General features: G+C 46.0%; 1 protein-coding gene across 1 annotated transcript in view; it reads left to right on the top strand.

Annotated features, from left to right (window-relative positions):
• NOL10 (nucleolar protein 10) overlaps positions 1–13,570 on the top strand; it is a 94,604-nt gene extending 81,034 nt beyond the window's left edge. The window contains exons 20-21 of the mRNA XM_004005682.6: positions 5,648–5,750; positions 12,723–13,570. Coding sequence (XP_004005731.1) covers positions 5,648–5,750; positions 12,723–12,842 — 223 coding nt within the window. The 3' untranslated portion in view covers positions 12,843–13,570. The remainder of the gene's footprint in view (positions 1–5,647; positions 5,751–12,722) is intronic.
• Positions 13,571–14,026: the final 456 nt, after the last annotated feature.

Genomic DNA, 14,026 nt, shown 5'->3' with positions numbered 1-14,026 from the left:
TTTCCTTTTCTCCTTTGCTTTTTACTTCTTTTCTTTTCACAGCTATTTGTAAGGCCTCCTCAGACAGCCATTTTGCTTTCTTGCATTTCTTTTCCATGGGGATCTTGATCCCTGTCTCCTGTACAATGTCATGAACCTCCGTCTGTAGTTCATCAGGCACTCTATCTATCAGATCTAGTCCCTTAAATCTATTTCTCACTTCTACTGTATAATCATAAGGGATTTGATTTAGGTCATCCCTGAATGGTCTAGTGGTTTTCCTACTTTCTTCAATTTAAGTCTGAATTTGGAAATAAGGAGTTCATGATCTGAGCCACAGTCAGCTCCTGGTCTTGTTTTTGCCGACTGTGTAGAGCTTCTCCATCTTTGGCTACAAAGAATATAATCAATCTGATTTTGGTGTTGACCATCTGGTGATGTCCATGTGTAAAGTCTTCTCTTGTGTTGTTGGAAGAGGGTGTTTGTTATGACCAGTGCATTCTCTTGGCAAAACTTTATTAGTCTTTGCCCTGCTTCATTCCGTATTCCAAGGCCAAATTTGCCCGTTACCCAGGTGTTTCTTGACTTCCTACCTTTGCATAAAAATTCTCCAAGCCAGGCTTCAGCAATACATGAACCGTGAACTTGCAGATGTTCAAGCTGGTTTTAGAAAAGGCAGAGGAACCAGAGATTAAATTGACAACATCTGCTGGATCATGGAAAAAGCAAGAGAGTTCCAGAAAAACATCTATTTCTGCTTTATTGACTATGCTAAAGCCTTTGACTGTGTGGATCACAATAAACTGTGGAAAATTCTTCATGAGATGGGAATACCAGAACACCTGACCTGCTTCTTGAGAAACCTATATACAGGTCAGGAAGCAACAGTTAGAACTGGACATGGAACAACAGACTGGTTCCAAATAGGAAAAGGAATACATCAAGGCTGTATACTGTCACCCTGCTTATTTAACTTGTATACAGAATATATCATGAGAAATGCTGGGCTGGAAGAAACACAAGCTGGAATCAACATTGCTGGGAGAAATATCAATAACCTCAGAAAGGCAGATGACACCACCCTTATGGCAGAAAGTAAAGAGGAACTAAAAAGCCTCTGAAAGTGGAGAGTGAAAAAGTTGGCTTAAAGCTCAACGTTCAGAAAACTAAGATCATGGCATCTGGTCCCATCACTTCAGGCAAATAGATGGGGAAATAGTGGAAACAGCATCAGACTTTATTTTTTGGGCTCCAGAATCACTGCAGATGGTGACTGCAGCCATGAAATTAAAAGACGGTTACTCCTTGGACGGAAAGTTATGACCAACCTAGATAGCATATTCAAAAGCAGAAACATTACTTTGCCAACAAAGGTCCGTCTAGTCAAGGCTATGGTTTTTCCAGTAGTCATGTATGGATGTGAGAATTGGACTGTGAAGAAGGCTGAGCGCCAAAGAATTGATGCTTTTGAACTGTGATGTTGGAGAAGACTCTTGAGAATCCCTTGGACTTCAAGGATATCCATTCAGTTCATTCTGAAGGAGATAAGCCCTGGGATTCCTTTGGAAGGAATGATGCTAAAGCTGAAGCTCCAGTACTTTGGCCACCTCATGCGAAGAGTTGCCTCATTGGAAAAGACTGATGCTGGGAGGGATTGGGGGCAGGAGAAGGGGACGACAGAGGATGAGATGGCTGGATGGTATCACCGACTCGATGGATGTGAGTCTGAGTGAACTCTGGGAGTTAGAGATGGACAGGGAGCCTGGCATGCTGCGATTCATGGGGTCACAAAGAGTCAGACACCACTGAGCAACTGAACTGACTGACTCCTTGGAAGGAAAGTTATGACCAACCTAGATAGCATATTCAAAAGCAGAGACATTACTTTGCCGACAAATGTCCGTCTAGTCAAGGTTATGGTTTTTCCTGTGGTCATGTATGGATGTGAGAGTTGCACTGTGAAGAAAGCTGATTGCTGAAGAATTGATGCTTTTGAACTGTGGTGTTGGAGAAGACTCTTGAGAGTCCCTTGGACTGCAAGGAGATCCAAACAGTCCATTCTAAAGATCAGTCCTGGGTGTTCTTTGGAAGGACTGATGCTAAAGCATCCAATACTTTGGCCACCTCATGCGAAGAGTTGACTCATTGGAAAAGATTCTGATGCTGGGAGGGATTGGGGGCAGGAGGAGAAGGGGACGACCCAGGATGAGATGGCTGGATGGCATCATGGACTCGATGGACGTGAGTCTGAGTGAACTCCGGGAGATGGTGATGGACAGGGAGGCCTGGCGTGCTGCAGTTCATGGGGTCTCGAAGAGTCAGACACGACTGAACTGAACTGAACTTACCTCTTCTCTGTGCCTTTATGGATTTCTTCCACTCTCTCCCTCCCTTTCCTCACAAAATCATTTTAAGAACTCCAAGAAGGAGTATTATTATTAATTTAATATCAGTGCGTGTGTGTGTTTTAGAGCCTCAAAGAAGTAAATCTTTCAGCTATCCTGGAGCATCTAATAAATACCTTAGTATTTCCCCCTGGAGTTTATGCCCACTCTTCTTTCTTCTAATACAGCCATACTGATCATGTACGTTCTTGACCTCATGTCCACTCCATCCTGTGGTGAGTACTTCTCTCACTTTTCACCTGCTATATATAGCCCGTGTCATATCTGTCTTCTTGGCAGTCCCCGCAGTCATCATGAGAAAAGCTTTTTATTTTTTCCTATTGAAATTCCTAACTTGACCGTCAATTAGAAAGTAGCCAGAGGCGAGCCGACCTGAAGGCTAGACAGGGAGGGGAGCGGGACAGGGAAGGGAGCGTGACTGGGAGGGCCAGCCATCCTGGGCGAGTGTGAGAAGGACAAGCACTGAGGCTCCTGCGTTTCCTTCTTTGTTCACAGTAGACAGTTTGCAGGTTTCTGGCCGGGTCTTCCATCGTCTCTGACCAAATTCACACTCGGGTAGCAGGCTTGGGGACTGCTGGTTTGCAGCCGCATTCACAGGCTGACTTTGAAGGGAAGAAAGTGGGACCTGCTTTACTGCAGAAGCCTCTGGCCTTGGCCCCCGTGTCTGATCCTCTGCCACGGCTCCTTCCAAAGCTCAGGTCTCTCCAGGGAGCCAAGACAGGACAAGTCTCTACAAGCGCACGGCCAGGTACCCGGAGAGGAGACCAGAGCTGCTCTGCCCTGTCATGGAGGAGCTAGGTCATCCTGAGAAGAGTAGTAATTTCCCACAATTTACTTGAAAAGTCTTTTTCTTCCCAAATTAGTGTTCTCTGGATACCACCTTGTCTCAGTGGCTCCATAGTTATTCAGAATTCCTGTTACCTTTAAAATCTCAGCGATTATAGCCCTGGAAAGGAAAAGCAAAAATGAAATGAACGACCAAAGGCATTTGCTGAGGCTGACATGAGTCACACATGCTGGAGTCGGTTTACACTTTACTTTTGAATTCTGGTTAAAAAAAAAAAAAAAGAAAAGGCAAAACCAAACCTTCATTTCACTCAGTTTGTCATGTGGAAGCTTGTCATTTAGAATACTTAACGGACACATTTCCTGAACAAAACTTTATAAATCAAGCATGGTCTGACACACGCCTGGAAACCAGAAATTCCTAAATTGGTATCCTGGTTTTAGACTCGAATCCTTCTGTGGCCTGGGGCAAGTTATAGAATATCTTACCTCCCTTTTTGCCATCTATATTCTGTCTCAGGGATGTTGAAAGGATTAATTAGTTAGTCTGTTAAGAACTTTGAAGATGAAAAGTACTTTAAAAGTGCTTCTTAATAGCATTATTGCTTAGAAAAGAGTTGCTACTTCTATGCTAACCACTTTATGTCTCAAATTATGTAAGGAAGGTATATTTAGTACTAACTAGTCGTTGTAAACTAGAGGTAGAGCTTTCAAAGCTGTGAACATCAAACACTGGCTTTCAGAATTTCAAAGGAGCATCACTGTCTCGTGGAGCTGTGTTCTCAGTAATTAGTCCCAAAGATCGTGTTTCAGGAAAAAGACGACTCTTTCATACAATGTACCACCACCACCACCAGTCTCTTTAAAATTCAGCCAAGCTTTTAAATTAGAAAAGGGTGCATTCAGTTTTAAGTTGGTGCAAGGAGTATTGGAAGTGTTTTTACTTGTTTTTTTTGAGGAAGGAACTGAATAGAAGAGACAACCTTATTCTTTTTGGTTCCCTCTCCTCTCCTCTCCTAGTTTCATTCCAGGTATGTGAGGGTATTGCTTTAACCTTTTCTAGAGGGATTCCCAAATCCACCTGCCAAAGGAGATGTGGTTTGATCCCTGGGTCAGGAAAATTCCCTGGAGGAGGAAATGGCAACCTACTCCAATGTCTTTTTTTTTTTTTTCATTTTAATTGAAGAATAATTGCTTTACAGTATTGTGTTGGTTTCTGCCATACATCAACATGAATCATGCCACTCCAGTATTCTTAACCTGGAGAATCCCATGGACAGAGGAGCCTGGCAGGCTCCAGTCCATGGGGTCGCAAAGAATTGGACATGAATGAATATGCACACATGCAGAGGGCTAGAGCTGACATTCAGTTCAGTTCAGTTCAGTCCCTCAGGCATGTCTGACTCTTTGCAACCCCATGAATTGCAGCACGCCAGGCCTCCCTGTCTATCACCATCTCCCGGAGTTCACCCAGACTCACATCCATCGAGTCCATGATGCCATCCAGCCATCTCATCCTGGGTCGTCCCCTTCTCCTCCTGCCCCCAATCTAAAACTTACTAAAAATATCTATCTTTAGGCTTAGTTCTGTTTTTTCACTCTAAAGCAAGTTAATGCTGATCTGCTTTTATAATAAAGCATTGTTATAAGAACATGTAATGAAGTGTTATATAACTGGTACTAAATTCAAAATCAGAATCAACATCTTGACTGTCATAGATGCAGTGAGTTGCCAGGCACAGCAGACTATAGCAAAGACAAAGATTATAGAAAGAGATTTTAGAAACATGATCACGAAGTGAAATTTGAGCTGGGGGTAAATTGTGTCCGAAAGTACGTCAAGTACGAAGTTGAAAGGAGAGGTGGCCCTGGATCAGGCTCAGTCAGCACCCAGTGCCATCAGATGATCTCATGTGTCAAGTTGCTTGTGCTGTGGGCAATGAGCGTGGCCGACAAGCTAAGGAGTGAAGGAAAAGTCAAGAGTTCTCATGGCACTTCTCTGTGGCTTGACCTGAAAGGCTTTGTGTTCACTGCTGTGTAGAAGGTGAATGAGTTGCTCACATACCTAACTGGTGCCTGGATTTAGTATAAAATGGTTTAGCAGCTTAAGTGCCTCTGACCGTTACAGTAAATTACATGCTTCAGAAATATGGCTCCTTTGCATTTTGGCTTCAGAAATGTGATTTAGTAACATAAATAGCAAGCACTGAAATATGTGGAACCACCACTTAAAACACTTAATTAGTGGGTGTTTGGGACATCCATTGTTCCTACTGCCTATTTGCTGAGTCTGAGTAATGACGGTTTGAGTGTCTGCAATTCTGTCCATTGATTGTGTTAAACAAATGCCATTTTCTGTCTTTACCACATGTGTAAAAGGTCATTCTTTGTGTGATCAATTCTAATTAAAGCTTGTTTCTAATGGGAAATCAAAACATAACCCTAATTAATGTGTCATTCTCTTAAATTTCCTGCAGTAAAACCCTTGAAGACCGGTTGAAACTTGAAGCGAAAAACGGAACATTGAGTGTATCCGACACCACGGTTGGCAGCAAACAACTGACATTTACATTAAAGAAGGTAAGTTGCTTTCTCTTGTTCCTTTTTAATTCACAGAAGGAAGACGAGGCTTCCAGCAGTGTTGTGTGTGTCTGACCTCAGAGCTGCCTTCCAGGCTTCCCCCCATTGAGGGAGCGTGTGCTGTTCGGGAGTTTTTTCCCTGCAGCCGGAGCCGCTCCTGGGTTGCAGGCACACTGCAAGGCAGAGCATTGGCAGAGCCAGGCGTATGTCTGGTGTCCCGAGGGAGGCAGGCCCCCAGTGACCCCAGGCTCGGTACTGTTGGTGAAGAGCCGCAGCATGGTTTCGGGGTCACTGGGCCACCCGAGGTGGGACCTTGTAAAACAGAAGTCCTGACCATCCACGGCTGTGAAAGAATAGTTCAGGCTCACATGGACTTGATCAAGAACTGATGATTTCTCATGTGTTCATCACAGTGCAATCAGCTTGCCCAGGGTGGATAGTTTCAGGAGGCGAATTACTCTATCCGCAGTAGGCCCCATTCTAAACTGACTTAACAACAGTCATTTCTAAGCCACCTTTGACGACACCTGGCATACAATGAAGGAGGAATAAGCTGGTTTAAATATTTGCTATGAACAGGTGAGTGAAGAAGCTCCATGGTTTTAGTTTTCAAAAAAATTTTTGTCTCATTTAGTCATTCTTGCTTAGTATGTATTGTCACAAAGAGGGAAAGAATGACAAAGATTTCGCTTCTGATCCTTTTCTTAAATTGAGATACAATACAAGTATCTAAAATCCACCCTTTTAAAAATATACAGTTCATGGTTTTTCAGTTTAGTTCAGTTGCTCAGCCGTGTCCGACTCTTTGTAACCCTATAAATCTCAGCACGCCAGGCCTCCCTGTCCATCACCAACTCCCAGAGTTTTTAGTAGTCACCACATGCTGTGCTCGATTGTCACCGTCTAAATCTGGACCATCCTCATCACTCCAAAAGGAAACCCCACCCTCTCATGTCCCAGCCTGTGGATTTGCCTGTTCTGGACATTGTGTGTATATATAGATCACACAACGTGTTTTCTTTTGTGACTAGCCTCTTTTACCTTAGCATGTTTTTAAAGGCCTGTACAAAAGCTTTATTCGTTTTTGCGACTGAGTAATATTTAATTCTGTGAATATACCAGTTTTTTGTTGGTCAGTTGCTAAGTGGAGTCCGACTCTTTTGCGATATTATAGACTGTAGCCCGCCAGGCTCCTCTGTCCATGCGATTCTCCAAGCAAGAATACTAGAGTGGGTTGCCATTCCCTTCTCCAGGGGATCTTCCCGACCCAGGGATTAAATCCATGTCTCCTTCATTGGCCAGCAGATTCTTTACCACTGAACTACCTGGGAAGCCCATACCACAATTTGCTTGTCCCTTAATCTGATGGTGGACATTAGAGTTGTTGGTTTTTTAACTTTTTGAGGAGTGACTAGACTGTTTTCCAAAGCTATGGCACCATTGCCCATTCCCACCATCAGTCTGTGAGGGTTCTGTTTTTTCCCTCATCCTTGCCAATACTTGTTACTGTTGGTCTTTATTGTAGTCATCCTTGTGGGTGTGAAGTGGTATCTCACTATGGTTTTGATTGACATTTTCCTGATGACTAACAATGGTAGAGCATTTTTTTTATGCGCCTCTTGGCCATTCATACATTTCCTTCGGAGAAATGTGTTCACAACGTCCGCTCATTCATCTCTGGTTGTTGACAGCTCTTTCTGATGTCGTCAGAAGGCCTGCCAAATGATAAGGATATTTTTTACTTAGTTACTGTTCATTATATAGATACAAAAAAAAGAGCAGAAAAAGAAAAAATATTGTTTTTTCCTTGTGATGAGAACTCTAAGGGTTTACCCTCTGAACAGCTTTCCTATGTGTAATATAGCAGTTTTGACTGTAGTCTTCACACTGTACGTCACACCCCTAATACTCCTTTATCTCGTGACTGAAGTTTGTACTTTTGATCACCTTTTCCCAAATCCCCCTCTTCCCACTCCCTCCATTAGAGCTTTTTTATTCTGTGTGTAAGAAGCTTTTCAGTTAAATCTGTCTCCATTTACAGCAGACTTGCATCTTAGATTTCTCATTTAAATAAGCCAAAACTGGCTGTGTGTTCAGACTAACTCATTGTGCCTAGTTTCTTAGAGAGTCTCTGTGTGCCCTCGACCATTCCCTAATTCCCTGTGAAGTTCACGATGCTGAGGGGGCGGCAGGCACAGGTCCCCTGTGGGAAGACCTCACAGGCTCCCGGCTGCCCGGCACAGGGCTCCCTCTGCCGCACAGGGTGAGCTGGGAGGACGCAAGCATACTCCTTCCCCACGTTTCCCCAGTTGGAAGGTACTAAGGTCAGTATCAGTTTATGATTGGTGGTAAACTGGAAATAAGATGGCTCTGATTTTCCCCGCAACACCCCAAAAAACAAAAGAGGGCTACCCTGATGGCTCATCGGTAAAGAATCTGCCTGCAGTGCAGGAGACATGGGTTCGATCCCTTGGCCTGGAAGATCCCCTGGAGGAGGAATTGGCAACCCACTCCAGTATTCTTGCCTGGGAAACTCCTCGGACAGACAAGCCTGGTGGGCTACAGGCCATGGGGTCGCAAACAGTCGGACAGAACTTAGTGACTAAACTGCAATACAAAAACGAAACATTTAAGTGAAAATACTTAAAGCAGCCTTGCGGTTGAGTCTAGGAGAGGCTTTGACATTAGTTTGGGGAATGCATCAGTTGGCGTTTGACTTATGCCTGTTTCATCCTTTGACTAATAGAATTTCAACTATTAAATCTTAGTTTTATTTAAGAATTTTTATGGAATTATTTTTTGTTTTTTTTTTTTAATACAAATCCTTTTATACTAGATGCGTGATATATTCAAGTAAAATCTCGAGTTTTCCAAGTATTTTCATATATACTTTCTAAAATGTTAATCAAATTGAAGGAGAAAAACCTATGCCTTAATATTATTTAAAATTCTGTAGTGGCAAAACTAGGATTAGGTCCCAGATTCTACTTTTAAATACCCTGTAGTTCATTCCCTCCGGGGCCCTGGGCCAGCCAGGTACTGGTGCAGGTGTGTGCTTTGCGTTTAGCCTCCCCCCTGTGCCGGGGTCCAGCCCCGGTGGATCCAGGGAATTCGGAGGGTGGACGGCGTTAGCGTGGAAAGACTTGTTTCTTAACTATAGCGTAGTAGGAAGATTAAGTGGAGGAAGAGGGCTGAATAGCTTGGTTTACTCGGAAGACCAATAAAATTCCAGACAAGGAATTTGCACCATTTACGTTGGGCCACCGGCGCCCGCTTGAATATCTAAGGATGCCTCGCTTGAGATTCAGCCTGAAGTTAAAGTAAAGAGCAGAGAGAGGGAAAGGGAGAGAAGAAGAAAGAGAGAGAAAGACACGGGGGGAGCCAAGAGTCCCAAGAAACCAGGCCGAGAGACTAGTTCGAGAAACTGGTCCGAGAAACTGGCCCCCTCCTTTATTGTTCAGAAGGCCTTTTATACTTTTGATAAAACATGGAGATCAATGGGTAACACAAAATTATGTAGCGTTCGCAGCTCAGACTGTTTCTATACATCATTTTGTATACAAAAGGTCTCAGGTGATTTACATTATCTTCTGGCCAAGAGGCTTGTTAACACTTTTGGCTCTCTTCCTTAATGAATGTTAATTTTGTTTCCCCTGAAGTGTTTTTCTTTAATCTACATCTCCTTAAAGCATTAAAGTTACATCTCTATAGAACAAAGGTGCAGTGGGATATAACAAAGAAGGTACTTAACTCAAAGATCTAATGTTTCTAATACAAGGTCTACTACTTGTTTTTCTGTATACCAACTATATCTACAAATAAAGGATGTGAAAATTTGGCAGCAAGTATTGACTCAACAAATGAAACTTTTAATCAGTCCTATTCTAAAGATTTTGACTCCTCGGAAGCTTCCTGTGCCTCCTGCGGTCAGGAGGCCTCAAACAATCACACTCGCAGCTGTACGAGTCCTGCAGGCAGGCTAGAAAGCCATCAGAGGGGTTTTTGGATTGAAACACTCTTTCAAATGCAGAAGACTAAAGCCTTGACTTTTTCCAGAAAATGTCAGAAGAGTAGAAAAGCAGAGCACAAAAACCGGCAGATTTTTGTTGGGGTACATGCTTAGGAATTTCCAGAGGGGTCCCTGAAGTCTGAGCACGCCTTGCGTATGTCAGCTTCCTTCCTCATGACCTTGTCACAGGCGGGATTCCTCACACTGGCTCCCGGCACCCCTGTCCCAAGATAGGACTGCCATGGATGTGGGAAAGGAGTCAGGACAGGAACAGGGAGGAGAAGAAGCTGGTTGACTCTTAACTTGTAACGAATCGGTCACACAGTGGCAACATCTTGCAAATACAGCTCTTCTCTAGATTGGAGATAAGGACAGTTTTTTTCCTGGACAGGGGCTTCCCAGGTGGCGCAGTGGTAAAGTGGTAAAACCTGCCAGTGCAAGAGATGCAAGAGACCCGGGTTTGATTCCTGGGGAAGATCCCCCGGAGCAGGGAATGGCAACCCACTCTAGTTTTCTTACCTGGAGAATCCCATGGACAGAGGAGCCTGGCGGACTGCCGCCCATGGGATCCTGAATGAACACACGCATATTTCTGGACAGAGGTTTTTCTGCAGGGATCGCTGCTACCTCTGAGCTCATGTGTAGACACCTGCCTTTGTGGGGACTCCACGGGCCGGGCCTCATGGAGTGTGCTCCAGGAGACAGAGGAGGGGCTCCTGGAAGCCCACACCCCCAAGGGAAATCCACGACAGATGTCCGTATCAAAGATACAGAGCAGCTCCTGACTTAAAAAGCCCCAGCACTCCCTGTTTACCTTTATTTAGTACCTCATTTCCCAGAGTTACTTGGACCAGAGGCATTTTTAAAGGGATGCTTCTTAATATGAGAGCTTCCCTGGTGGCTCAGAAGGTTAAGCATCTGCCTGCAGTGCAGGAGATCCCTGGGTCGGGAAGATCCCCTGGAGAAGGAAATGGCAACCCACTCCAGTATTCTTGCCTGGAGAATCCCATGGATGGAAGAGCCTGGTAGGCTACAGTCCACGGGGTCGCAGAGTCGGACACGACCGAACAACTTCACTTTTCTTAATATGAAGAAACAGAATATTAAATAAGCAGTGTTCAGGGGCTTCCTGACACAACATTATCTACTCTGCTAGGGAGCCTGCAGTTTCCCTTTGGTTTCTGAGTTCTCCATTCACAAAGGAGCCTCAGCCTGCTCTCTGCCATGTGCTAGGGACACACAGAACAGAGCTGTGGCTGTGGGTGCTGCAGTCCTGTGAATGGAGGGAGATCACGTACAGTCACCTCATCGTAATGTGGGACATGATCCTGGAGGCCCAGGGCTGGGAGTGTCAGGGGCCCGGCCCAGCTGGAGGAGTGAGGGACAGCTGGGTGAGGGGCAGCAGAGCCCCGGGGGGTGGGCAGGGCTTCAGCCTCCAGCCTCGCTGGGGGTGGGAGTGAGCCTACATATGTGAAGCACAGCCATCACGGGGCTGCCAACTGTGGCCTCACACGTAGCCTGAAAGGCACGTAGAGCTGTCCAGCAGGGCTGTGTGCAAGGTTAAATTTTAACCGTGGTCTTAAGAACTGTGGAAAACAGTTGAAAAGGTCTAGTTAGTAGGAGACCAGCATACCGTTTCTATTTTTAAAAAGTCACTGGTGGCCCGTTGCAGGAGGAGGCAGACTGAGGGGGCTGACAGAGGTTCCTCACTCTGTAGTGAGAGGTCAGGGCTGGCCTCAGGCAGGAAGGACCACGCCCTGGGTTGGGTGGGGCCCGGGGAGTGACCTACAGAGGAGCACACTGGGCAGGGTTACTTTGAAAAGGCTTTGAAAAATGGTACATAGGAAAAGTGCTCGATTCTTCAGAATCTCAGTCCTAGGGTTTCCTCGAATAGGAGAGTCATCAGTTTTTGGTCTTACAAATCATGTTCCTTTCTCATGATTCCGTCACCTCCCAGCTCTTTCACTTTACAGAAGTGGAATAATCCTGGCCATAAGTGAACACAGAGACTTGTTCTTCAAGGCGGACATGTGAATGAGTACCCCCAGGTGCCTGGAGCAGGGCAGGTCACAGGCTGGCAGACCGTGCAGATGTCTCTAACGCAGCATTTTCAACTCTGAAAGTGGTTGCCCCACCACTGCTGTCAAAGTTGGACCTTCTTTTAGTTCCACCAGCTAAGATTTTTACTTTGAGCTTCACAGTTAGGGGTTTGTATTCTCCAAACCAGACTTGGTGGAACAGAGCTGTATTCTTAGAACTCCGAAGCTTCTCTTCCCTTCAGCGCAGATTCTACACTGATGTAGCTCTCTTCTATGAAACTAGTGACACTGTTTGGAGGAGGTCTGGTTTTCTCACCTGAGTGTTGAGAACAGTGCCTTCACAGCAGCCATCCCAGAATCCATGTGCCCCTTCCGGCCGTGAACTTGGGATTGACTGACGTGTCTGCCGAGCCTTTATCAGTGTTTAGTGGTAGCTCTCTGCCTTTCAAGTTTGATTCTCTTTGGAACTAGGTCCAGGGGACTGCATTGTTAATCATGGGTGGGTTATTACACAGTTTGGGGACACAGAAGGACTTTCTTTGTCTTTAAGACAGTGTGAATAAACTATTGAATGGCTCTGGCTTGTCAGTGAAGGACAGTTCCGCAAGAGAAGTCGTGGGCGTTTGGAAAGCCATCACGCCTTCTTAAGGCTGGCTCTCCCGTGAGCAGCTGAGTGGCGTGTGGGCTGAGGAGCCAGCCTTGAGCTGTGTGGTTCAGTCCGGCGTGCCCAGGCCGCGCTCCAGCCCAGGGGATTTAAGGCTTCAGCTCTCACAAGGGACCATGGCGGCTGGCACTGGTCCTGCTGTCCCTGCCAGAACCGGGCTAAGGGTGGTGGTCGTGCCATTGGCATTCTGACGGGCCCCCAGAAAGGGCTGTTGGCATGTCCTTTCTCTTTCTTTCTCCTCATGTACTCTTCTTTCTCAGTCGGAGCAGCAGAAGAAGCAGCAGGAGGCTGAGAAACTGCACCGGCAGGAGAGGAAGGCTGTGCGCCGCTCGGCAGGTCATCTCAGGTCCCGGCCCAGGCAGAGGCGGCCATTCCACTGAGACCGGAGCAGGCCCTGCGTGTGACCCCGAGGAGCTCAGTGCATCTCTCCCGCCGGATCGTCGTTCATTTGGGCGTGTTAGCCACAGCCAGGGTTAGGCAGCCCTCAAGTCCCAGGGAACCCTCACGTTTGCAGAGAGAAGTCCAGACTGGGCCGTGGTCCCCAGGCCTCTGGTCAGACTCTGGGGCTAGGCCGGCTGGCCACATGAAGCCCCAGGGCACTTCTGTGCCCTGTGGCTCCCTGAGAACGTTGTTCCTTCCCCCTGGTTTTAATCCAGTGTGAGAGGTGGTTGTCTTCTAATACTGTGAGATGTGCCCCGTGAGCTGAGAGGGTCTTCTGGGCTGCAGACCAGGGCCTGGGGTCTTCTGGGACTGTCTGCCCTGCCCGCTGCTGCTCACGACTCCGCTCGGCCCCTGCCTCCGCCCCAAGAGGCCACTCTCCTCTCCCCTGACTATGGGCTTCGGTCATGTTTGTGTTTTTAAGAATGTGCCGGTAAATGTGTTTATGTGTTAGTCTGGGATTTTTTAAAACATATTTTTATACCAAGAGAATGTAAATTAAATGGTAATAGCCATCTAAAACAGAAAGTGGAAGCTGCTGGATATTCTTTTAACCTGGCAGAGGATTAAATAACAGATTTTTTTTTTTCCCCCAGTGTCTTAAGTGCAATTAGAGATATACTGGCTGGAGATGACGTTTATGAAAATAAATGCTTTCATTTGAACAGCTTCTTGGAGAGAGACCCATTCCTTGAGTTAATTTGAAAAATTATTTTGGTTTCTTTGTATGTAAATGTGTGAAGAGTCCGAGATAGTGACTGTTGGGGTTGTAAATGATAGAATCTAAGTTGAGATGTCGGGAGCACAAAGGCAAAGGCATTAATGAACACAGCCAGGCTGGAGAGTAACCGCCTCAGGCCACCGGGATCCAGGCCGCCTCCTTTCTCGTCTCCCTCCTGTTGGGACCTTGCTTCCGTCTCCTCGGTCTCCCCTCCGGTCTTCCTGCAGCCGTGCCCCCACCACGTGTCTCTGCTGCCCTGCAAACTGGGAACAGCACGGATCAGGCTGTGACCTCTGTGGTCGGAGAGGGAGAGGATGTTTCCAGGAAAAAAAGGAGACAGAGAGAGAGAGAGAGAGTGTGTGTGTGTGTGTGTGTGTGTGTACACAGACACATCACCAGAAAGAG

This window comes from Ovis aries, chromosome 3 (assembly GCF_016772045.2).
Source record: "Ovis aries strain OAR_USU_Benz2616 breed Rambouillet chromosome 3, ARS-UI_Ramb_v3.0, whole genome shotgun sequence".
NCBI lineage: Eukaryota > Metazoa > Chordata > Mammalia > Artiodactyla > Bovidae > Ovis > Ovis aries.
The sequence above is the reverse complement of the archived record's forward strand: the minus strand, read 5'-3'. Positions and strand labels throughout refer to the sequence as shown.